Here is a 26,086-nt window from a genome sequence, read left to right as displayed (position 1 = left end):
TTTAAAATAGGCATCACTGGATATCAGCATGTAGAAGAATCTCTATTGCCAATAACAAAACTCAAGTCGAAATGGATCAAAGACCTCAACTTAAAACCAACCACACTGCACCTCATAGAAGAGAAAGTGGGAAGTACACTTGAATGCATTGGCACAGGGAACCACTTCCTAAATATAACCCCAGCAGTACAGACACTGAGCACAACAATTAACAAATGGGACCTCCTGAAACTGAGAAAGTTCCGTAAAGCAAAGGACATGGTCAACAAGACAAAATGCCAGCTTACAGAATGGGAAAAGATCTTCATCAACCCACATCGGACAGAGGATTGATCTCCAAAATATATAAAGAACTCAAGAAACTAGACAGTGAAAGAACAAATAATCCACTAAAAAATGGAGTACAGACCTAAACAGAGAGCTCTCAACAGAGGAATCTAAAATGGCTGAAAGACACTTAAGGAACTGTTCAATATCCTTAGTCATCAGAGAAATGCAAATCGAAACAACTCTGAGATTCCATCTTACATCTGTAAGAATGGCCAAGATCAAAAACACTGATGACAACTTATGCCGGAGAGAATGTGGGGTAAAGGGAACACTACCCCATTGCTGGTGGGAGTGCAAACTTGTATAGCCCCTTTAGAAATCAGTATGACGATTTCTCAGAAAATTAGGAAATGACCTTCCTTAAGACCTAGCAATACTGCTGCTGGGTATATATACCCAAAAGACACTCAATCATACCACAAGGACATGTGCCCAACTATGTTCATAGCAGCATTATCTGTAATAGCCAGAACATGGAACCAGCCTAGGTGCTCCTCAACCGAAGAATGGATAAAGAAGATGTGATACATTTACACAATGGAGCACTACACAATGGTAAAACATGACATCTTGAAATTTGTGGGCAAATGGATGGATCTAGAAAAAAACATATTGAGTGAGGTAACCCAGATTCAGAAAGACAAATGTAATACATATTCACTCATAAGTGGCTTTTAAACATAAATAAAAAAATCAGCCTACAGGCTGTAACCCCAGAGAAACTAGGCAACAAAGAGGACCCTAAGAGAGACATACATGAATCTAGAAGAAAAAGACAAGATCTCCTGAGTAAATTGGGAACATGGGGGATCATGGGAGAAGACAGAAGGGAAGAGGGGAGGAAGGAAGGGGAACAGAGAAAAACCAATAGCTCAATAAAAGCAACAAAAAAAAAAAAGAAAAATTCAAAATAGAGATGAGCCTTCTCTCATGTTAAATAACAGCCTAGAGCAAGTATCTCATCTACTGGAGCCAGAGAGCACTTCTCCTAGAGATCATAAATGAGACAAAACAGTCATTTGTCAACCCTACTCAGTGTTGTTCAAGTCAACTGTCTCACAGATGCTCAAAGGTTATGATGGGGAAAATGACTTTCATTTCCTGAGGAAAAGATTCCCTCGCTATGGAACCTACAGGAGTCAGACACTTGGGGCAGAGTGCTGTGTCTGACGAAGAATGTGTTCATTCATGTTACATACGTGTACCTGTATTGTTTCGTGTATCTTTGTGTATGCCTCTGTGTATGTGTGTATGTATGTATATATATGTGAGCATGCTCATTCGGGCATGCATGTGGAGGCCAGAGACCCACCTCAGGTATCCTTCTCTTTGCCCTCTACTCTGTGAGACAAGGTCTCTAGTTCGACGTGGCCCTCAGTGCCACAGTACTGGCTGCTGGGGAGCTCCACAGATCCTCTCTTCTCTGTCTCCCAGCACTGGGATTACAGTGTGAGCTAACTTTCCCAGCTTTCTTACATGGTGACTGGGGAATCAGGTCCTCATGTCCACACAGAGGACACTTTCTTCACCAAGTCATCTTGTGGTCACTGTTCATTGTCTGCAGTAACCACTACACAGTCTGTGTATGTAAACCAAGTGCTATACTTTATATATATGTGTGTGTGTGTGTGTGTGTGTGTGTTGCATCTGAATGTTTGAGGAAGTCATACATCCCACCTTTAGAGAGCAGGGAAATCACTTTTTCCATAAAATAAAAGCGACATTTACCAAAATATGATTTATAAATTTTAAATATGAATTTTCTCTTTCCCAGCTTCACTGTGCTCCATTTTGCTTATTAGAGTGGGATCATTCTATGTCGCCTCTTTGAAACTCCAGTAGACATTGCACAAACACAAACGCTAAAGAAAGGAGCAAGTTCTACAGTGAGAAGCACCAAAGTGAAATGATATCAGGATTACACAGTGTCAATGCCCTAGGAGCCCTACAATAACGCAAATTTTAATGAGGGTAGCAAATCAAGAGAATCTTTAATTTTATACTGTTTATACTGCAGTTTGTTATACAGATTTACTTTAAGTGTGTGTGTGTGTGTGTGTGTGTGTGTGTGTGTGAGTGAAGTGCCCCTAGAAGCCATAAGAAGGCATCGGATCTCCTGGAGCAGGAGTCACAGCTGGTTGTGAGCTAAAGGATGTGGGCGGGTGCAGGAAGGGAAGCTGGGCCCTCTGTGGAGGAGCAAGAACTCTCCAGCAAGCCCCCCCCCCCCCGTTAGGACTTCTAATCAACCAGACTAAAGCTGCAGCATACCAGAGCAACGCCTCCTGCGTAGTTCTTGTTACACATCTTCCCTTGAAAGGTGGCACCGACATAGTCTGAAGTTTCTCTGTAACTAAATTGAAAACAGATGATAACTGTATAATTTTGCAAAAGTTAGCAGAGTTAATGCTCTGTTTTCACAGGACAGAGTTTAGTGTTGCTCACTGATTCAGACTCTTCGATTTTCCACTGACATTCGTGTGACATGGGTTAGGATGTACCCAATGTTCCTACATTTTCTAAAAATGATAAAAATCCATTAAAAAATAGGACATGCACTTTTACATGGGCTTCAAAGCGTAGTGATGATGAATTCAATGCAGTGACTATTTTAGAATAAAATGGATATAGTCTCTGAAATAAATATAAAAATAAATAAAATAAAATTCCTTAGAATGGCAATGAAGCTGGCACAAGGCAGAGTCCGGGGGGAGCTGTGATGTCTCTTCCTCTTCTGGTGGCCTTAACGAGCCATATAAGGCAAGCATGTGACCGAATACTGAAAGTCTGCATGTCATGTGTGTTCTGAAATTGCCAGTGATACAAAACAAGGAGTCTATTAAATCGGGGCTTGCATATTAAAATTTCAACACGTTATATTCATGGTATATTAGAACAGTAGTTCTCAACCTGTGGGTCAAGACCCCTATCTCCAAAAATATTTACATTACTGTTCATAACAGTAGCAAAACTACAGTTAGGAAGTAGCCACAAACATAAGTTTATGGTTGGGGTCACCACACCATGAGACACTGTGTTAAAGGGTCGCAGCGTGGGGAAGGCTGAGGACCCCACTGCTGTAGACTATTCAGAAGCATCTTCCTTTCTGGGTTTTCATTCTTCCATAGTGTGTGCACGCGCTCATCTGTGTGTGCCCTGGGGTTACAGAAGCACGGGCCACCTGGCTTTTGTACAGGTTCTGAACTTGGACTCAGAAATGCACAGCAAGCCCTCTATCCACACAACCATTTCCTCAACGCTTCCTCATTGTTCTTATCGTCATCATTACTATTATTTCAAAGAGCAAAACTAAATACCTCCATTCACAGAACTCAGACAGATGTCGTGAGCTTCACTTGATGGAGTGATGTGTGTTCTGTGCTAAGAAGACGCCTGGAAGCTGGGCTGAAGAAGCGAGCTTCAACTACAGACCAACCAAGTAAGGGACCTTCGTGATTTCACCATAGTAAGTTGTCCCAATAACAGCTGCATGTTATTGTATATACAAGGGGCGGAAATCCCAGAGAGCTTGCTTTTTCTCTAAAATGCTTGTGGATTGTTGGAAAAGGGATCAGTCTGGCCAGTTTCTCTGGATGTACCATGTCACAGCTTGAGGAGGTACGTACACAAGTAAAAATGCCATGTCATGTGGACGCAGAACAAGGTAAGACTGTTTCCAGTTCAGGAACCTGTAGAGCAACACGTTAGCATCGCCGGTGGTCAAGATTTTGTTTTCATCCATCCAAAATTCCAGGGAAGACAGAATTACTGTAAGATTAAAGGGGGCAAAAATCTAAAATAGAACACAGACAGAAAACCTGTTCAAACGACATGATCTAAAGGGACTAGGCAAAAGAGCTCTGAAAATCAGTTCAGGTCATGCATTTAACTGCACTGGACTCGGCATTTGAAAGTGTTCGTTAGTGGTTAAGTGTCCTGATCATGCAAGTTATACTGGATAATTTAAAATGTTCACACTTTTAATGCTCGCACATTCCTCTCCCAGGAAAGTTTCATCGTATGTAACCCTTCCAATGGCCTACTTTCCGTGTAGAAGAACTGAAACCTCCAAAGCAACTCAATGAGCCTTCCATCTCTCCGCATGCATCTTTATGCCCTTCCACAAAAGAAGGTATGGGGGCGCTTAGGGACAGCAGCAAGTGTGGTGCTTTCAGTGATAATGTCCCTTGTAGGTGCTGCTGGCATTTGGATATCGGTCACCGGTTGGTGGCACTGTTTTGGGAGGTTTAGAAAGTGTGGCTTTGCTGGAGGAAGCATGTCACTGGAGGCGGGGCTTGAGGTTTCAGAGCTGAACACCACTCCCAGTTGCTCTCTCTGCTTCCTGCTCTTCGTTCCAGGCACGGGCTCTCAGCTTTCATCTCTAGCTGCCATATCTGCTGCCTCCTGCCCTGCTGTCTCCACCATTAAGGACTCTAACCCTCGGAACTATAAGCCCAAAGAAACTCTTCCTTCTATAAGCGTCTTTTTTATGGTTTCTATTGCTGTGAAGAGACACCCTGACCACAGCAACTCTTATAAAGAAAACATTTCATTGAGAGTGGCTCACCAACAGAAGCTGTGGCCCAGATTAGAGGTGTGCCCTCTGGCCTCAGGGTCTGGATTAAAGATGTGAGTCACCCAGCCTCTTCCAACAAGACCACACGTCCTCCAACAGGGCCACGGCTCCTACTAGTGCCACTCCCTATGAGTAATGGAGGCCAGTTACATCCAAACTACCACAGTAAGTTACGTTGGATATGGTGTTTTATCACAATAATAGAAACATAACCAAGACACAAATGTTAACTATTTTTTAAGAAACAAAAAAAGGAAATACTTACAGCATTTGCCAGTCCAATCAACTGGAAAATCTTTTGAGTGACAATGGCTGAATCAGCCCCGATATGCTCATACTGTAAGATAAAATTGCCATTTATATACATACATATATTTGTTCAGCATTGATGATTCAATTCTTCTGTTACAAGTCTAATTTAGCAAAGCAATAAGCTGTTTTCAATCACTAACATATTTTAATCAGCATTATTTTATTATTCATACCATGTAGTGTGAAAATAGAAAATATAAAAAGATCTGAAAAAAATTCAAGCTAAAATTCCACTATTAATAAATTAAAGATAATAATAGTTCTGGACACAAAACGTTAGCTTTAAATGATTTAGATGTGACTATCTCAGTGTTTTGCTTATTATGTGTGCATCTGCAGTGGCCATGGAGGCCAGGGGAGGGCATCGAATCACATGGGCTTGACTTAGAGGCTGTTGTCTGTCAGTCACCGCATGGGTGCCGGGAACTGAACTCAGGTCCTTTGTAAGGGCAGCAAGCGCTCTTAACCAAAGTCATCTCTCCAGCTCCAGGAAGCAACTTAAGACTGGGAAAATTCCCAGAGTCTGTATATATGTGAAAAGCTCCCAAAATGTTACATACTGAGTGATTCCATTTATACAATGCTTTAGAAATGAAGGCCGGTGAGATTGGGGGAGGGAGGGGTGTGGCTGGAAAGCTGCATGCAGTGGCTCCCTGTTGGGGTGCAAGGATCCCGTATCTTGACTGCGTTGGTTGCAGTGTGCTGGCTGCTGCAGCACTAGCAGAAGGCGTCTGTGTGTGCACGTGTTCTTGCAAGTATGTGTGAGTACATAACTCTCCTCAGTAAGAAGGTAAACTAGTAAATGAAAAAGCATTTTAATAAAAATTCCCAGCTATGACAAAAGGAATTATGGGGAGAAAAAGAGTGCAAATAATTGAGATTATTAAAATCCAAGTTATTGCCTTCTACTGTGAGACATGGGAGAATTGGTTTCCAATGCTTCACTGCTAATAAACAATGCCCAGGACAAATGCAATTGGAATACACTTACCATTTCTTTCTCAACTACAATATGTATTTCCACATAGTAAGGGACATCTTGCGGTGGCTGGAAAAAAAATCCACAGACTCGATGTCAAAATGCTAGTGAGATGAATGTGGAGAGATTTTCATATTCAGAAATAGAACCAGAAGCATTCCTAAGGCAGATCCTCTAGACTCCTCTCCACCTGTTTCCCCAGTCCTACGCTGCACCTTATCAGACATTATCTTATCCAGAAGGTAATCCATCTTTCTTCCTTTCTCCGCGTGCGTTCTCACTGATCCCAACTCTCCCTTCCTTTCTCCATATTCTGGTTGATCCCATCTCTCCTTTTCTTTCTCCAGGTTCTCATTCATCTTGTAGGTAGTTCTGTTAGCTGAATGGTATTCCCTTTAAACTTCATCTTTATTTTTAAATTAAAAAACAGCTAATGTGCACCTGTGTCTGTCTGTCTGTCTGTCTGTCTGTCGAATGTGCACCACGGATGTTCAGTGCAAGCGTTTGTGGCTCTCTTGGATATTTTCGAGAGCAATTCGCCCACATTTTGCTCTTGATTAAACCATTTTTAGACATCCTTGGGATGTCTATGTGTGTGTGAGTGGGGGGGGGTCTGTGAATAAATAATTTGTGTACCAGAAAATTACTTGATACCATCTAATTAATCCCCTACCGTGACACTTTGTATCTTATACTTCAGGTCCCTTAGTTCAATATCCTTCTCGGCGTAGAGTAAAGCGTCTCTTTTCTTAGGTTCCACCTGATAGATCACGTGTTCAAAACCAATGGAAGATTCCAGAGGTTCAATTCCATAGCTAACATTTCCAAACTGAAGAAAACCTCTGCCAAGAAAGAAAAAAAAAATACAAGTTATAAATAAACCATGGCACAGGAAGGCATCAGTCATTTGCCATGTACTTAACGCATTTTCATAAGTTCACTGAGTCCTACTGTGTTACTGAAGAGCCACACACTGAGAGGCACAGAAGAATAACACAGTTGGGATATTCCAACTGTTAATATCTCTTGACTCTGTGGGGCTAGAGAAATGGTTGCGCAGTTCAGAGCACTTGCTGCTCTTCCAGAGGACCAGGGTTTGGTTCCCAGCTCCATAGGGCACTCACAACCACTTGTAGTTCCAGTGTGCTCATCTAGTACACATGCCGGCACACACATATACACACATAAAAATAGCGAAAAATAAATCCTGAGAATTTTTTTATGAACTCCCAATTTAAGCATAACTTAAATTCAGCATGAGGGGAGAAGCTGTTTTTAAAATAATTTCCATTTATACTCTTTCCTTTTATAATCCAATTTGTGTTCCACACATTTACACACACACACACAGATTTTTTTTTTTAAAAAACCACACCATTTTATATACAATTATGCATTACAACCTGAGTCCAGTACACGTGCTAACAATCACCATAGAATCTGGATAACCTTCAATGTATCCTTGGAAGTAGCAGGCATTCTGAAACAGAAAGAGAAAAGGCACAATGTATCCGTGTGGTAAAGGCAGCATTGTCAGAGACCACAGATTGTCAGCTATTTTGTGTATCAAACACCAGTTGTTTTTAAAAGTGGACCCATAAGACCAGTGGGTGGAGGGGAGCACAGCTTTCCAAAGTGTTCTTGCAGTTTTGTAAGCAACCACATGTATTTTCATATATTCTCACTCTCTGTCTCCCTCTCCTTCCCTCCCTCCCTCTCCTTCCTTCTCTCCCTTCTTCTCCTACCCTCTCTCTTTGAGAATGGGTCTCACTATATAGCCCTGGCCTACGTGGAACTCACTAGGTAGACCAAGCTAGTCTCGATTTCACAGAGATCTGCCTGCCTCTGTCTCATTAAATATGATTCACTTTATCGATAATTAGGATAATTATTGATAATCAAAAGCTCTTTTTTTTTTGTTTTTATCCTCTCTTGACTTAATTCTGCAGGTTAGACAAGCAAAAGGAATGGAAAAGGGAAATTTGTTCTCGAGAGTATTTTGAATGAGATGTTAGATTGGCTTGCAGAGCTCTCTCAGAGAAGCCAGCAATAACTCCAGAAACAGGACCATTAAATTCGTGGAGCTTCTCAATATGTGGGTCCCCCCCCCCCAGCTGCAAGGGCACCACCAGGCAAGGGAGCAGGTGGCCTCTAATGGTTCAGTCTTCCAGGTTCTGGGGAGTGGCAAGGGTTTCCGAGGTGCCGGAAATGAGATACAGAGCCTTGGAAGAGTTGATGACACTGGTGGAGGTCCCAAGATGCATGCCCAGGTGCTGTTCCACCTTTGGGCTGATGACGTGGCATGGCAGAGAGACAGTGTTTTCCAGGGGCTGCTTCTACCCACCCACCCCAACCCTGGAGGATGTATTTACATCACTCGCATCTTGTCTGTCTTTGAGGACAGGATGCTTACAGGGAAGGGTGGTTTGAATCAACCTGAATCCAAGATGGCCACCAGCCTGACCACTGACAACCTCTAACCTTTGTGTCTCTTCCATACCAAGTGACACACCCACCAGGACCCTTAACAGAAAGCACTGGACCATAAAAGGGGCAAAGAGAGGCAGTGTGTGGCTTAGGAAAACACATCTTTTCTGCGTAGATAACGTGTGGTTTCCTCTGGGCAGGTGAGCTGAGAATTTAATTTGTGAGGCTCCCAGGAGTGTGCTGTCCCTTGTTTGATAAACTTGTGCTGCTGACACTTAGCCTAGGATCTGTCTTTGGCTTTGTGGCACTAAACAGTCATCTCTCCAGGGTGGGGACAATAATCTGTGGGTCACATGGGAATCTGGCAGAAACTAAGACTCATGAAGCTGGAAAGCCAGGTGCTAGCTCCAGGAGGATTACTGGAACAAGACCAGAAATGCTTGAAGTTGATTTCTTCCTGTGCTGGGATTTGAACCTAAGACCTCCTGCATGGTAAGCAAAGACTCTACCACTGAACCATGTCTCCAGCCCAAGATTGGAAACTCTTCAAAGGTTCATAAGTGTTTTGATGGCATCATTGAACATGGCCAGAACATGATTAAAAATACATTTTTTGGGGGTGGTGGTGATGTGGTGTACACCTTTAATCCCAGCCACTGGGAGACAGAGGCAGGCAGATTTCTGAGTTTAAGGTCAATCCTGTCTACATTGTGAGTTCTAGGCTAGTCAAGGCTACAAAAATAGTACACACACACACACACACAGAAACAGAGAGAGAGAGAGAGAGAGAGAGAGAGAGAGAGAGAGAGAGAGAGAGAGAGATGGGGGGAAGTAGCACACAGTCAAAACAAACAAACAAACAAAAAAACACAACAGAATAACAGTTTGACATTAAAAGAGAGGATTTTGAATTACCAAATACTAAAACACATGCTAAAACTGTGATCAAGAATTCCAAGGAAAAAATGGGCACAACAGAGGATCAGCTAGAGAGTCTGGAGAACTATGGAGCATAAAAAGCCAATTAGAGCAGAAAAAATACTTTAAGTGAACACACGAAGCAAGGGTCAAGAAACCCTTCCAAATCAGTCCAGTGAGTCTTGCCAAGACGGCCTCACTCAGCAGAGGAGGGGCTAGAAAGTGTGAGGAGAACCTGGGGAGGTGGAATTCCAGGACAACATGGAGGGACTGGAAAATTGGAGACTGTCTAACCCAGTAATGGAGGTTGAGAAGGCGTTTATCCTCTCCACCAGTTCCCTGAAGTGTAGACTTGCCTCACGTAACCAGAAGTCAAGGTCAGCACCGCTGTATCCATCCACCTCTGATCTAGAAAAGCCCAAAGGAACTGGTTTAGCTCTTACTCCAGAGGCGCTTTTATTAGCATCAGCTTTTAGTAAAGACCAAGAGTGAGCCAAAAGGATGCCTCCAAGAGCAAAGGTGAGGATGCTGAGGGTTCTCCGGAAAGTGAACATTGACCCGAGCAGGGTGTGCTTTCTGATTGACAGAACTCACTTAGGTCACCCTAGAGAGAGTAGGCTGTCAAGAAGATGGTAACCCAACCTCTTCTGGGATTTTATTTGCAACAGAACAAGAGGAACTCATGCCTACAGGCATAGTGAACAACCAGAAAGGTACAGGATGTAGGGAGAAAGTGATGCTAGGTTCGTCAGCTTTCTGTGTTCAGCCTCCAACTAGCTGGCTAGCTTGTGAGGGACAAACAGATGGATAGGACGCGTGTCCTGGGTCACAGAAGACATGGAAGCTTGACCTACACAGCTGTCCCTCCAAGGCAGGGACACTGGATTACAATGAGCTATAGAACACTGTGTGCCCTGGGGCATGGCTAAGACTTGGCAGTGACCAGTCAGCAGGGAACAGAGCCTGACAGTGGTGTGGGACAGGAAAATGAGAACCCTGCACGTCCACTTTCTTCCAGGCTGACCCTGGGCACAACTCTAACTTTATCCTCCTGTGTAATAATCCCAGCACAGACTTAACACCCGATGGGCAGGAGGGAGGACAGACAGTTACCCGACAATTAACAGAACTTCTAACAATTACAAACATCAAGGATGGAGACAGTACTCAGACTGGCTACATGACACTGTGCAAAATGTCTAATTTCAAACAAAATATTGGTAGATATCTAAAGAAACAAACAAGCACAAAATAATTGGGGGAAGGAGGCATTTAATAGAATCTCCCAACTTTCGAGAGGCTGCGTGCTTGGATTCCTGAAAAAGCCTTTGTTGAGCCCCTGATTCCCAAAGTGACAAAATCAAGAGATGGAGCACAGACCCGGCGGCTGTGTGGTGCACACCTTTAATCTCACCATTTGGGAAGAAGAGGCTGGAGGATCTCCATGAGTTCGAGGCCATTTTGGTCTACAAAGCGAGTTCCAGGACAACCAGGGCTGTTACACAGAGAAACCCTGTCTTGAAAAACCAAAAAGCAAAGAAGAGCGATGCAGGGTGGGGGGGGGGCATTGGTTGTCTACATGGTTGATTTGTTTTTTGGCATATGTTGTAATTTCCAGGATAGTATGATTTTTAGGGATGAATACAACTTTTGAAAATCATATTTTCCTGTTTTCTTTTTTTTTTTTTAACCTGTTTTGATGGCTAGAAACAGGCTTAAGGCAATGATAGGAACCCAGATTATCGACATGAAGGCATGTATTAGTTGTGTTGACTTCATCATTTAACAATGCAGCACCTTTAGGTTTTAAATAAAGCATTCTTTCCTTAGCCTTTCCTTAAAGTCGTGCTTTTGAAGCAAGGGAACAGAGTCTAACCATTATAGAAGTGGCCTCACAGTCATTTTGTCCCAATCTTGGTGCCTTTGTCTCCTGAACTGAGATAACAGACATGTGTTACCATGCAGGCTTTTGTTTTATAGGATTTTTTGTTGTTGTTCTTATTGCTTATTTCTTGACCTGGTCCAGGCTGTTGCACTCCCTATGTAGCTGAGGGTGACCTTGAACTCCTAATTCTTCTGCTTTTACCTCGTGTGAGTTAAGAATACAAGCATATGTCTCCATGTTCAAGTGTGAGCTATTGTGGCCTTGCGTCTGTCTGTCTTTCTCTCATACACACATAAACACACATGTAAATCTCTGTGTATAACATGACAACACCATTGAACAATATGCACTATTTATTTATTAATATCGACTCAAATGTATCTGCTTTCTGGGTTGTACAGCAATTACAGCAAGGCATCCTAGTGTCAGTTGTCAACCTCACAGAATCTAGACTTGCCTGGGAGATGGTCTCTGGGAATGCCGGCTGGGGAATCACCATGCTTTTGTTTACTGAGTTGGGAATCCCCCTCCACCAGGTGTTAGCCCTACTCCCTGCCTGGGATGCGGGACTTTATACATGGAGAAAGGCAGCCGAGCTGCAGGATGCTTTCATCTCTCTCCGTCCTTAACCAGAGATACAAGGTAAGCAGTTGCTTCAAGGTCCTGCCGCCTTGCTTATCCCACCAGGACGAACTTAAATTATGAGCCAGAACAAGCCCTTTCTCCTCCAAGTTGCCTTTGCCAGCGTATTCTTCTCCCAGCAACAGGGAAAGAAATCAAGACACAAGGACCATGTCTATCTTTTTGTTTTGTTAAAATCTTAGTCTCTACAGAGGATGCCATCATTACTTAGAAAATGAAAATTCAAAGGAGAGAGGAGGAGGAAGGGGAGCAGGGGAGAGGAAGAGGGAGCACAGGGCGGGGCAATGGGAGCAATAAAAAAAAGTGCACTTCAGACATGGCTTCTCTAGTTCTGCAGTTCTGCCCACATTTCTCAGGTGCTTCCCATCCCCCAACCTAGATACCAGTAAACAAAGCTCCAAGTGTTTCAAGGGTGTGGAAATGTAGTATTTTCCTAATTGTTCATGAAATTTTATGTGTTCTCATTTGGTCCTTGGGCAACTTCAGAGGACACCTTGGGGTTCTCTTGTTTTCCCACATATGGCTTCCCTGGTTCAAATCATGATTTCCACCAACACCCATATGCGCACGCATGCACGCACACACGCACGCAAAAGCTCACGCCATTGGGAAACCAGTAGTTTGGAAACACCGCAGTCTGCTTTGGCTTAGTAATCACCTGCTAATAAGATAAGTACATCCCAGCAGCAGGAAATTCTTAAATTTATGTCAAAACTATAGAGGACATCTCGGCTGTGTGCTCTAGGACTACACCCCCAAGGCAGAGCAAGATGGAGGCATACCTGAAAATGCTGGTCAAGAGGCCTCATGATTCCTGCGTTGTCATAACGGTAAACTTTAAAGTTGGGAGGCAAGAATGCTCTGCAAAGGTAATGATTAAATATATTTAATAGAAAATGGTTTCCTACATGTTTAACTTCTAAAAGATCGTTTTCATATACATTATCCTAGGTAAGTTTGCAGAAGGTTTCTTCAGTGTCCAAATCTTTTACCTCTAGGCTAAGTTTCCCACAAATCGCCAGAACTATTGTTTGTAAGTCACTCGGACGATAGGGTCCTCCTTTTAGAAACCAAAGAGACAAAGATTCCTGCTATGCCCAGACCATGGACATAAGGAGGCTGCCTGTTCCCGGCTACTTTCGACATGAATACACAACAGGCCGGCAGATGAAGATTGAATTCCAGTCAGCCACAGCACTGCCAGGACACTGGAATGCAGGTCAAGGGTAAATGCTGAGCCCAACTGAAAGATCCAGAAGGAATCAGGCAGAAGCATCCACTAAATCATTCCCAAAGCCTCCATGTCCCACAGAGAGGTGGGAGAGGATTGTGGGAAATAAGCCACTTCCAAAGTGAGGTCTCCATGTCCCACAGAGAGGTAGGAAGGGGTCATAGGAAGGGACAGCCACAAAACAGAATTTTAAACAGTGCCTACACACACGTGGAAAGGGAGGTTCAAAGCTTGGATCTTCCGCAGGGAAGAAACAACAGTTGAATAAACATTGTAGTGTAAGGAGAAAGTTCTCATGTTGAGAAGTAAAAAAAAAAAAAAAAAAAAAGGTTGGTGGGGAGACAGGAGAGATGGCTCTGTTATTATAAGTCCATTCTTAGCACCCGCATGGTAGCCCATGTACCTCTGTGACTCCCATTTTGGGTGTTCTGATGCCCTCATCTGGTCTCTGAAGGGACTGTGTACACATAGTGTACTTACCACACAGGCAAAACACAGGCAAAACAAAAATAAAAATCTTATTGGGAACGTTTATAATAAAAATTAAAACATAAAGGACATAAGAGAAGTCATGGAAGACACTTTCAGAGCACTAAGTCACGTGTTTGTGCAGAAGTTTAAGTTAGATGCTCATTGGATCTTGAAACTGGACCAAAAGAAACAACAATATGAAAGTTAAAGTCAAGAAGTGCAGTGGGAAAATTGGAAGGGTATGGATAAACAATGTGATTGGCCAGTGAGTGCAGAATGGCTTCAGTGAACAAGTGGTAATTTGGTCACTCAGATTAATGTCAAAGCAAAGGCCCCATGCGTGCCCAAAAGCATCCAGGAGAGGTGGGTGGGGTGAGAACAAAGGCCTGAAGTTGTCCTGTGGAGTAATAGCTCCGTACACAGCACAAGCGTCCTACAATGGTAAGCCTGGACGAACTGCCCGTCTGTTTGGCATAAGCTGGTGGTCACGTTGGAATGAACTAGCTGAAAAGGTAGCTGGAGAGGGTCTGGAGGGGCTGGAAGCAGACCAATGATGCTGGCTGCTGATGGCTTCAGGCCCCAGAAGCATGAGGTCCAGGAATTTGTTACAGAGACTTCACAGCCTTCCCAGCACAAAGCTGGAGAAAACTGAAACATGAACCTATAAGCCCAGCACTTGGGAGTCTGAGGGAGGAGTATGAGTTCTAGACAACCTTGGCTACACGAAAAGATTCTGTCTCAGAAGAAAAAAACAAAATAAAACAAACAAACAAAGAGAAAAACTGAACAGCCCATAATAGAAAATATTCAAACATTGCATTTTAGGTAATCGCCAACAATAGTGATAAGTGAGATAAAGGCAGTTGATAAAATATGACAGTCACCTACTTTTGCCTTAGGTTCAGAGTGTATGGTTTCCCTTCAATTGTGAGATTGTAGGCTACCTGGAAGGAGAATATATTTAAAAAACAAGGAAGATAAGGAAGTTAGAAAGAAAAACTTTTTACATGGATGCTACATTCCAAAATCATATCAATACAACAAAAACAGAAAAGGTACAATTTAACGTTGACTTATTCCAAATATATGAAATGTGATGTTAAAAATGCTAGCTTCCAATACAAAAACAGCAGGCAGAAAAACAAAGAGGTTGTAATTTATTATCCATTAACTTATCCAATCAGACAGATCTTCTAAAGAACAGATCACTTTTTATCCAATAACTATGTTGGCTTGCTCAAGATTGAAACCACCATAAAACTCATGATTCATATCTGAGCAGTGTATAGCAAAATCATTTAATTCCATATATAGGAGAGCAAAATGGCAACGCACAGCAGGCAGTATTTGTAACGTTTTATAAAACTGGCTCGTGGTCTGGACATGGAGTTCACCAACCTCCACCCTAATATGCAGATTTAGAGAGGCTGCCCGCGGCCATCAGTTCCCGCTCTGCGTGATGGCGGAGACTCCGTGTCTTTTAGTCCCCAAGTGCATGATTAATAGCATACCTTGCGGTATATTAGGGTCTTCGATCCTTCCCTTCTCATTTTCTTGTCTGTTAGGTATTTGTGAGATTTACTTGCACTCAGATTTTTATGCAGTGTGAGTTACATTCTTTTATAAAATTCTGCTTTGGTTCTTCCTTTGCCTTGATGAAAACACGCTTCATTTTTGTACTTTGATTATGCTTACACATTTTTTTTTTTACTGCTAGGTTTTGTTCTGACTTAACAGATTTTATTTTGTTTATTGTTCTCTCATCTTTAAATAATGAGTTTTTTCCCCACTTTATCTCCAATTTTTGTGCCCAGCCACCGCTTCTATTGGTTTATTTCCTTTTTGCGTGGGTTGGTAAGCACCTTCAGGACAATGGTAAAGAGAGAACTAACCACGGGCAGCTTTACTTCCTTCTAGATCTCTTCTAGAACTTCCAATCGCTTAACTTTATGCTGGTTTTAGAGGGCATTTTGAATTCTCTGTAAGCCACGTTGGGGTCGTTTGACTGTGACTGGCCCCCATAAACCCATAGGGAGTGACACTGTTAGGAGGTGTGGCCTTGTTGGAGGAAGAGTATCACTGTGGGGTGGGCTTTGAGGTCTCCTGTGTGTAGAATACCGCCCCATGTTTCAGTTGCCTTCCTGTTGCCTGCAAGATTCGGGACTCTCAGCTACTGCTCCAGCACCATGTCTGCCTGCCAGCATGCTCTCCGTCATGATGATAATGGACTAGACCACTGTAAGTGAGCCACCCCAATTAAATGTTTTCCTTTACAAGAGCTGATGTGGATCCCACTGAAATCAGGAACAAGACAAGGTTGTCCACTCTCTCCATATCTATTCAAGTTCTTGCTAGAGCAATAAGACAACAAAAGGAGATCAAGGGGGATACAAATCAGAAAAGAAGTCAAACTCTCACTATTTGCAGATGATATGATAGTTTACATAAGTGACTCCAAAAACTCTACCAGGGAACTCCTAAGATTCTTAAACACCTTCAGTAATGTAGCAGGATACAAGATTAACTCAAAAACATAATAGCCTTCCTTTATGGAGAGGATAAATAGAGTAAGAAAGAAATGAGAAAAACATCACCCTTCACAATAGCCACAAATAACATAAAATATCTTGGGGTAACTCTAACCAAACAAGTGAAAGACCATGACAAGAACTTTAAATCTTTGAAGACACCAAAATATTAAAAGAATTCAAGAAAATTGACATCAAAAAACAAATAATCCAATGAAAAAATTAGGTACAGACCTAAACAGAGAACTCTCAACAGACGAATCTCAAATGACTAAAAGACACTTAAGGAAATGCTCGACTTCCTTAGCCATCAGAGAAATGCAAAAGCCATCAGAGAAATGCAAATCAAAACAACTCTGAGATTCCATCTTACACCTGTCAGAATGGCCAAGATCAAAAACACCGATGACAACTTATGCTGGAGAGGTTGTGGGGTAAAGGGAACACTTCTGCATTGCTGGTTGGAATGCAAGCTGGTATAACTCCTTTGGATGTCACTGTGGCAATTTCTCAGAAAATTAGGAAACTACCTACCTCAAGACCCAGTAATACCACTTTTGGGTATATATACAAAGGATGTTCAATCATGCCACAAGGACATGTGCTCAGCTATGTTCATAGCAGCATTGTTTGTCATAGCCAAAACCTGGAAACAACCTAAATGCCCCTCGACCGAAGAATGGATAAGGAAAATGGGGAGGTTCCAATCCCTCAGAGCTGGACTTGTGGATGGTTGAGCCCTGTGATGGGGTTATTGGGACCAAACTCCAGAGCAGCGCATGCTCTTAAACACCGAGCCTTCTTTCCAGCCCCATTGTTTTAACAATGTTCTCTATTCTTAACTTGAACTCTTTCTGTCTGCTTGTTTGTTTGCTTATTTATTTATTGAGAAAAGTTCTCCCACTATAGTCTGAGCTGGCCTGGTACTGACTATGTAGGCCAGGCCTCAGCCTCATAGGTCCTGGGAGTACAGATGTGAACCACCATGTTGGCTTAGGCGGGAATCATGAACACATTCCATTTCTGTAGGAAATGACTATGCAAACCAAATTTATCAAAAAATAGACTGAAGTTTCTGTTTCATTACTTTCTCTCCCTTTAGCAGATCTACTCGTTTATTTATTGTTTCATTGCATATTCTTTTTAAGAAGTGATTTAGATTAATTAACTAACCGATACATCTGTGAGTGTGTACACGCAGAGGCCAGGAGAGGGCACCAGGACGCCTAACTTGGGTGCTGGGTCTCTGCAATCTTGATTCTCCAGGTAGAACAAATGCCCCTAACCAAAGAACCACCTCCCCAACCCTATTGTTATTCTGACTTTCCTTGGTATCCAAATGTGTCAAAGAGTTACTTCCCACATCCTGCTGTGAGTTTGTAAACCCGACCCAAGGATTCCGTTAAAGAAAAAGACCTTTTCTCAATTAATAAAAACCTGCCCCTTACTCGTGTCTCTCAGGACTTCACTTCCTCTGAGTTTTCCTTTTCTCCCTCTTCCCACCAGCCATTTGCAAACTATGACGTCATTCACACTTGCCTACGGTGCTTTCCTCCTCTGTGAGCTCCACCCTTTCTCTTAGGATTCCTACTCTCTACCAAGTACTAACGTGTCCCGAGTCAGCAACTACAGCAGCTTTAGCGTTTCAAAGGCTCTAGCAGGTCCCTTGCAGGGTCACAGGCAAGAAGGCATTAACCAAAGAGAGGATTTGAGTCCTGCCTTGTATGGTTAAGACAACTGCTTTTTAAATGTTCTACTCTGCCTGTTGCAAATCAGTTCCTGGTGGGTCCTTCTGGAAGCCATTCCCCCTCCCAGTAGAACCCTTGCTTGTTTTCCAGTTAAAAAGAAAACAAACCCTTTTAAAATGCCCCCTTAAACTTATTAAAGTTTCATAAACACACACACATTCCTTTTTAAAAAATGTATGAAAATCCACAAGCTTCACTCTTCAGAGTCACAAATGGAGAAATGCTAAGAAACATGAACACTTAGTGTTCATGTGCCCCAGTCACAAAGGTTTGCTACTTTAAGAAACACAGTTTATAAAGGATTCTAGAATTTACTTAAAAACAAGTAGAAGAAGCAAAGGACAGTAATCCTAAGGAGAAGCAAAAACAGTTTGAAAAGGAATGTATTTGCAAAGTGGAAAAAAAAAATAGTTCTAAACATACCATGGTAGGACAGCCATCACCCCTCACCAAAACAATCCTTGAAACATACGTGGGTAGGAGGATGGGAAGAGATCCTTTGGTGGACCATGTGAGCAAGTGAATTCAAAACCACCGAAGGACCTGGGACTGAGACACCCAGGGTCCTCAGCAGTGTTTCCTTTGAGTATTGTTAAAAATCTGGGGAGTGCACAAGGTTGGAAAATATCAAGATAGTAGCTTCTCAACAAGCATATATTTGGGTGACTTCTAAGCCGTAAGCAAAATTGGTAAAATTAATTACGTGTGATTCGTAGCCTCCGCTCAGGATGGACCGGATTTTCTCTGGCACTGTGACTTGCACGTGTAATCTCTCGCGAGCTGCAAGGTACAAAAGGCGTTTTTCAGAGCCACACTCCTTGCATACCGAGAACCCTGTCTCCCAGGAAGCGTCACCTCTCAGCAGTGGCTATCTATTCAAACACCCGCATTGCTCTGTCCTTTCCAGAACTGGAATTTTTCAAGAGAAATATGTATGTTGCTTTGGGAGTCTTGACCAGTAGGAAGGATTTGTAAATTCTGAGACAAACTCACGTCCTCCTCTCCTTCCAACTCATGTAGCATCGTCAACCTGAACCAGCATCTAAAGCTGGAGGATAGGAGAAGCCAAGTCTGCGCACCCCCGTTTCTCAGTTCTCAGGGTCCTCGGGTCTGTGGGGAAGACCCATCCCTCCTGTTTCCATTTCAGCTGTTGAGCTGACGGCCTGGGCTTGTGCAGGTGCGAGCGATCCCGGGACACCCTGGGCAACCATGAGAGAAAGGCAAGCAGAGCCGGCATCCAAAAGTCCCAGGATGGGTTGTTGCTCACCGTCTTTTGTTTGCTGCTCGCTAAGCCGGCCAAGCCCACTCAGGCCACTCAGCAGAAGCAAGATGCGCCACATGGCCTGGCGTCCTAGACCCCAGCCCCCAAGGAATGGCAGTTGGCCCGCGACCGGGCAGTTGGAAGCTCGAGGTGAGGGCTGTGGGCGGCACAGCTTTGTGCTGGCGGGTTTGTGTGCTGCTCTCTGAGTTTTGAAGGACTTGCTGGGTTTGAGTTCCATAGGATGCCATAGAAGAAAAAGGGGTGGAGATGAGGGAGGGGAGATGTATGACCCAGGGAGGCAAAAACTACACTACCGGGAGACAGAATCCACTGAACAGCTGAGGAGCCGGAAGCTGCATATATACTTACGTGAACTCTTATTTTTGTTTTTTTGGTGATTTTTCTTTTTGTTTGTTTGTTTTGGAGGGGAGGGTTCAAGACAAGGAAACTTTTAATTCTTCACAAGAATATTATTTTCAAGCCGGGCGGTGGTGGTGCATGCCTTTAATCCCAGCACTTGGGAGACAGAGGCAGGCGGATCTCTGTGAGTTCGAGGCCAGCCTGGTCTACAAGAGCTAGTTCCAGGACAGGAACCAAAAGCTACGGAAAAACCCTGTCTCGAAAATCAATAATAATAATAATAATAATAATAATAATAATAATAATAATATTTTAGGATGTCTAACAGTACTTTACATATATAAGGATAGTATCAATCATAGGTGGACAGTCTGACTAATATCCAACGGGACAAACCAGTGTAATGTTACACCACTCAGATCAACAGCTAAGAGAACCACCCACAGCTCCAGTTTGTTCCCTGACAATTCTCACAGTCACAGACCAGTTTTGTCTGCCTTGAACTTTTCCCAGAGATAGCGTAACACTTCTATTCTTCACATCTCGGTCCCTGGGACGGGGTAATTCTAAGTTCCACGCACAGCAGCAATTTCGGTGCCTCGTGCACATTGGATACATCACCGCGTGTTTGCTATTTGTCAACTTCCTTGTGTGTGATTTTGGTTTAATACTTCGGTGTTCCTGCTGAGCTTATTCCCAGGGGAAAGTTGCCAGGTCGAAGAGTATGTCTTGTCAATACTTCTGAAGAATCCTTCAAGATTGTGTTACTAATTTACATCCTACCAGGAGTGTACGGAGATTCTAGAGTCTCTGCCAGCACTGTTCTTGTCAGCTTTGTCAACTTGACACAGCCTAGAGTCACCTGAAGAGGGAGTCTTAGGTGAGGGACTGCTGAGAACAGATTGGCCTGTGGGTGTGTCTATGGGGGATTTCCTTGATTGTTCATTGATGTGGGAGGGCCCAGCCCATTGTGGGCGGCATCACTCCCTGGGTTGGTGGTCCTGGGCTCTATAGGAAAGTTGGCTAAACATGGCCTTGGGAATAAACCAGCAAGCAGCATTCCTCCATGTTTGTTGTTGTTGTTATTGTTTTATTTTTTTATTTTTATTTATTTTATTTATTTATTTATTTATTTTGGTTTTTCGAGACAGGGTTGCACTCGGGAGGCAGAGGCAGGCGGATTTCTGTGAGTTCGAGACCAGCCTGGTCTACAGAGCTTGTTTTATTTTTTAACTTTATTGATTTTTATTGTGCTCTACATTTTTCTCTGCTCTCTTCCCTGCCTCTCCTCTCCCCTACAACCCTTCCCCAAGGTCCCCATGCTCCCAATTTACGCAGGAGATCTTGTCTTTTTCTACTTCCCATGTAGATTAGATCTATGTATGTCTTCCCTAGTGTCCTCATTGTTGTCTAAGTTCTCTAATATTGTGATTTGTAGGCTGGTTTTCTTTGCTTTATTTTTAAAAATCACGTATGAGTGAGTACATGTGATATTTGTCTGGGTTACCTCACTCAATATGATGTTTTCTAGATGTCATTTTTTTCTGCTGTGTAGTACTCCATTGTGTAAATGTACCACATTTTCCTTATCCATTCTTTGGTCGAGGGGCATTTAGGAGGTTGTTTTCAGGTTCTGGTTATGACAAACAAAGCTGCTACGAACATAGCTGAGCACATGTCCTTGTGGCATGATTGAGCATCCTTTGGATATATACCCAAAAGTGGTATTACTGGGTCTTGAGGAAGGTTTCCTAATTTTCTGAGAAATCACCACAGTGACATCCAAAGGGGTTGTACCAGCTTGCACTTCCACCAGCAATGCAGAAGTGTTCCCTTTACTCTACAACCTCTCCAGCATAAGTTGTCATCAGTGTTTTTGATCCTGGCCATTCTGACAGGTGTAAGATGGAATCTCAGAGTTGTTTTGATTTGCATTTCTCTGATGGCTAAGGATGTTTAGCATTTCCTTAAGTGTCTTTCAGCCATTTGAGATTCCTCTGTTAAGAGTTCNTTTTTTTTTTCAGAGTTTGAGAGGCTTTTATTGTGTTTTGTGGATTTTTTCTTTTGATGATCAGTTTTTTGAGTTCTTTGTGTATGTTGGAGATTAGCCCTCTACCCAATGTGGGGGATCTCATTTCTTAAAAATATGCAGTCTCTTTCCACTTGTGCTGTGTGAGTCAGTTTACTTCTGAAAGGTTTTGTCCATTTTTCCCTTAAGTTTTCAAGTATATTTGCAAAAGTTCCCCCTCTCCCATAATATCCTTTTAAAGGCTGTGGCCTCTAGATAAATGACCATATGGATGCCGGGCAGTGGTGGTGCACGCCTTTAATCCCAGCACTCGGGAGGCAGAGGCAGGCGGATCTCTGGGAGTTCTAGGCCAGCCTGGTCTACAAGAGCACAAGAGCTAGTGCCAGGACAGGCTCCAAAGCTACGGAGAAACCCTGTCTCGAAAAACTAAACTAAAAAAAAAAAAGACCATATGGACACTATGTTATTTTTTTACATAAAACCTAGCGACCTTTGCCCATCCAGCATCACCTATGGCCTTCAACCTTGCAAAACTTGTTGTTGTTGCTGCGGTGCTGTGGGCCCAGTTCATCGGGCTCTGGGGAAGTACGAGGCATTTTGTTGGTGTATGGGGTTGCTGACAATTTGAACTCGAGCCAATGGATTGCCTGCTGATGCTCCTATTGGTGGACCTTCTCAGAGTCTTCTTCCTTACAAATGAGCTTGCATTTAGCTAGCTAGGAAAATACTGTTTTCTGGCTTATTTAGGCATTCCATCAGATCGCAGATTTGTCTGGCAAACAAGTCCTTCAGTCATAAGGTCCAAAAGGGTGGGGGTGACCCTGGTGTTGCTAGGTTCTAAAGCCATCCAAGGTCTTGTCTTAGTATAAACAAGAGTACTTGCAACTACACGACAGTAACTGTTCCTCCATGCAGCTCCCAGTCTAGAGTTATGCATGTATATGTATCATATACTACATTGTATACTTATACACAGAGCTATATAGATACTGACCACTACCACCATCTGATGCTAGCTACTACTGATGTTCTCTTTAAAATTGAGGGAACTGAGACACAGGAACCAGTTCTCAAGACCACAGCAAGGAAGAAGCAGATCAGATGTCTATGCCAGCTGCTCTGGATTCAGATTTAGGAAGCAGAATCTCAATACAAAGAACTCAGCTACTAGAACTAAAGGTTGAAGTCCCCAGCTGGTCAAGTGGTCAAGTTCCTCTGGATAGTTAACAGAATGAGGAACTGCACCTGGAGAGAGAGAGAGAGAGAGAGAGAGAGAGAGAGAGAGAGAGAGAGAGAGAGAGAGAGAGAGAATGTACCCAGGTGGGACAGGCAGCAAGGGGAGACGACACACCACTGAAACCGGGCCTTGGTCAAGAAGGAGATGGCTGGGAGACTCCATATGAGAGCATGCAGCTCGGGCAGAGGCTCAAGAGACCCTGTCTCGTATGAATGCAAGATTCAAGGATAGAAAAACTGGAGGGCCGCTATTAGTAGGAATCATGGGGTAATGGGTCCAGGCTAGGTGGGTCTCAGAGCATGGACTTTATCCTGGGGGAAGCTCTGAGTATCTGAGGGTGGTGTGGACGGATGGTTAGGAGGTCGCTGCTATGAGACTCTGGTCCCAAAGCAGGACAGAGGGCAGACAACTGCAAAGGACAAGATCAGTGAGACCTGGAGTTTCCCTAGATGTGACAAGGAGGGGTCTGTGTCGGGTAGGGGGCACAAAACTGGCTCAGTTCAAGCCTGGCAGAGCTTCAAATACAGTCTGCCCCAGTGAGCACCTGAGTATACACTGCACAGAAACAAAGGTTATGGACCACCCACGGCGTCCTTCAGGAAGGCTCCCTGGATGGAGCTGGTCGAGGTCACTCAGCACCTTGGAGGCCCATGCAAGGCTTTTGCTTATTGGAAAGCAGTATCCTGCAGTGAGATTTCAGCTGATAGGGCAGAAGGCTGACCCAGCAGAACGAATGCCTACCACCTTTTGCATATTGACTGATTCTTATTGACAGTGGATCTCTTGTGAAGCCACAAGCACTCTCCTTTGGTGTGATTCAGCAGAGTATGGATAAGTGGGCATGACTCTTTCCCATGTACTGGTATATTGGGTCACCTCCCTCCCCCCACCCCTTGTTGGTCCTTTGGTGAGACATTTAGTCACACAGTCAATAACCTTGGTCCCCACAGTCTAATCTCCATTTTGTTCCCTGAGATACATTAGAGGCCACCTCCCTGCAGCTATCTTCCTTTTGGCAGGACATGCAGTCAGGAAAGGAGTCTTTCATATAGGTCACATTTGGGACCTTCAAAGATAAAGGGACATCCAGGCTCAGAGAATGATGGAGGAAGGTCATTGGTTAAATAAAGATACTGCCTTGGCCCTTATAGGACAGAAAATTAGGTAGGTGGAGTGAACAGAACAGAATGCTGGGAGGAAGAGGAAGTGAGCTCAGACTCGACAGCTCTCCTCTCTGGTGTAGACACGATGAAGCTCTGACCCAGGATAGATGTAGGCTAGAATCTTCCCGGTAAGCGCACCTCGGTGCTACACACATTAATAGAAATGGGCCAGGCAGTGTTTAAATGAATACAGTTTGTGTGTTGTTATTTCGGGGTATAAGCTAGCCAGGTAGCCAGGAGCGGGGCTGTGGGAAGAGGCCCGCAGCTCTTTCTACAAGAGAACTGCCTTTGTTTTGCATATGTATATAAACTGGAAACTTTGCAGAAAGAGAACAGCAGGAGAAGAATAAAGAAACGGATGCAGAGAAGTACATTGTGGAGAGTTCATTTCACCTTCAGATTTAAGTCCTGCACTTGCTGTGGGTCTTCTTCTCTATCCTGAAGGGACACCGAGGCTGGCACTCAGAGGTCCCCAGTACCCTCTATAAGCAGTTGCCTGGATTCTCAAGAGCACAGAGAACCAGAAGACCAAGGTTTTAGCTTTATTGCCTGTCCCGAATAGGCTGCTTCAAAAGGAGCAGGGTTGGATTTGACTGCAAAGCTACCAATGGGGGGTGGGGGCCCCCCACCTTCCTAGCAGGGTGTGATCTCTTCCTTGATAGTGCTCTCATCCTCAGAGAATTAGCCACACACACTTTCTCCTGGATCTAAGGTGGCATCGCACCTGATCACTTTTTTTAATTAATTAATTTATTTTAATTTATTAAAGATTTCTGTCTCTTCCCCACCTCCGCCTCCCCTTTCCCTCACACCTGATCACTTTTATTTAAAGAAAATCACTGGCTGGCAAAAGAACGACACTCCTGATTCTGAACAAGACCATGTCCAGAAACCAAAATGTGTCCCTAGTAGAGGATGCTCCTGGCTAAATCTTGGAGGTCACTGGCAGATTCTTGACTTCAGTCTCCAGCCACTTGATGAGAATCTCGTTCAACTCAGCAGGTCTAGAAGGGAAACAAAGGCACGTCTACCTGTCTGAACCCACTGCTGCACCAAGGTAGCGTGAGCAAAACGACCTGGCAGACCTGAGCTGGGCAGAATTAAGCCTGCCGAGCTCATTGGTCAGGTGAGCAGGGAATCACGCTCCCCTCACCCACTGCCCCAGTCTCCTTACTTCTCTATCTGTGTCCAGTGACCACAGTCCTCGATGTGTCCCCTTTTCAGGTTAGGAATCTGAAAGAGAGCACCCCCATGCAGGACGATCAGCGGCAGAATGCTAACTGGGCCAGTTTGGAGTCAGTGTGACGCACAGCAGACGCCATCCTGGAGGGGACCCCTTCCTCTATGATGTCCGTAGACCATTCTTGGAGGACCCTTGTGTCATTTAGGACAGGATTGAGGAGTGGCAGCTTATCAGTGTAGGGAAAGGGAGTGTCATGGGAGGGGATGGGGATGTCAGAGTGAAGCTGGGTCAGGGCAGAGCTTTAGCTGGTCCCCATCCAGCCTTTCGGGGATGTCCTCCTCTGCTGCCTCCCTCCTGGGCACCTGTGCTCTCTTCCGTGGCCACTGATGCCCACTATTATGGGGCCATTCTCTCACCCAGTTTTCCATGTTCTTGGACATCTGAGGACGGAGTACGATGTCCTTCTCAGCCGTGACCATCAGGGCTGGGACCAGGATCTGGGGAAGACAGGTAGAAAGGGAAGCAGGCACTCAGCCACCCCTGGTGCCACCTGTGCCTAGGGAAGGATGCCTTGAGCGTCTGCCACTAACAGCCCTCACCTCCACCCCATGAGAAGACCTTTGTCCTGCCCTGGCTCTGCTTCTACCAGACTTTAATTGGAGGAGTCATCAAAATTTGGATCTAGTAATGCAGTGTGTGTGTGTGTGTGTGTGTGTGTGTGTGTGTGTGTGTGAATTTGGTGTCTGTGTGCAAGATGTGCGTGTCTGGTATATATGTATGTGTGTATGTGGTGTCTTTTCTTGAGATTT

The 26,086-nt window shown here is 43.9% G+C and overlaps 2 protein-coding genes across 2 annotated transcripts in view; both read right to left on the bottom strand.

Moving 5' to 3' along the window:
• Positions 1 to 19,531, bottom strand: part of LOC126507585 (disintegrin and metalloproteinase domain-containing protein 2-like) — a 41,404-nt gene extending 21,873 nt beyond the window's left edge. The window contains exons 1-10 of the mRNA XM_050152134.1: positions 19,312 to 19,531; positions 18,748 to 18,824; positions 14,657 to 14,712; positions 12,849 to 12,927; positions 7,598 to 7,674; positions 6,868 to 7,036; positions 6,207 to 6,263; positions 5,169 to 5,240; positions 3,954 to 4,120; positions 2,599 to 2,680 (exon numbers count right to left, since the gene is read on the bottom strand). Of these exons, the coding sequence (XP_050008091.1) occupies positions 2,599 to 2,680; positions 3,954 to 4,120; positions 5,169 to 5,240; positions 6,207 to 6,263; positions 6,868 to 7,036; positions 7,598 to 7,674; positions 12,849 to 12,927; positions 14,657 to 14,712; positions 18,748 to 18,824; positions 19,312 to 19,384 (909 nt within the window). The 5' untranslated portion in view covers positions 19,385 to 19,531. The remainder of the gene's footprint in view (positions 1 to 2,598; positions 2,681 to 3,953; positions 4,121 to 5,168; positions 5,241 to 6,206; positions 6,264 to 6,867; positions 7,037 to 7,597; positions 7,675 to 12,848; positions 12,928 to 14,656; positions 14,713 to 18,747; positions 18,825 to 19,311) is intronic.
• Positions 19,532 to 24,623: 5,092 nt separating this feature from the next.
• Ephx2 (epoxide hydrolase 2) overlaps positions 24,624 to 26,086 on the bottom strand; it is a 36,561-nt gene continuing 35,098 nt past the window's right edge. The window contains exons 17-19 of the mRNA XM_050152232.1: positions 25,694 to 25,774; positions 25,269 to 25,327; positions 24,624 to 25,098 (exon numbers count right to left, since the gene is read on the bottom strand). Of these exons, the coding sequence (XP_050008189.1) occupies positions 25,020 to 25,098; positions 25,269 to 25,327; positions 25,694 to 25,774 (219 nt within the window). The 3' untranslated portion in view covers positions 24,624 to 25,019. The remainder of the gene's footprint in view (positions 25,099 to 25,268; positions 25,328 to 25,693; positions 25,775 to 26,086) is intronic.

Source organism: Alexandromys fortis, unplaced genomic scaffold (assembly GCF_014885135.2).
Source record: "Alexandromys fortis isolate MF-2015 unplaced genomic scaffold, M_Fortis_MF-2015_v1.1 scaffold_75, whole genome shotgun sequence".
In the NCBI taxonomy this organism is placed as follows: domain Eukaryota; kingdom Metazoa; phylum Chordata; class Mammalia; order Rodentia; family Cricetidae; genus Alexandromys; species Alexandromys fortis.
This window is presented reverse-complemented; position numbering and strand designations above follow the sequence as displayed.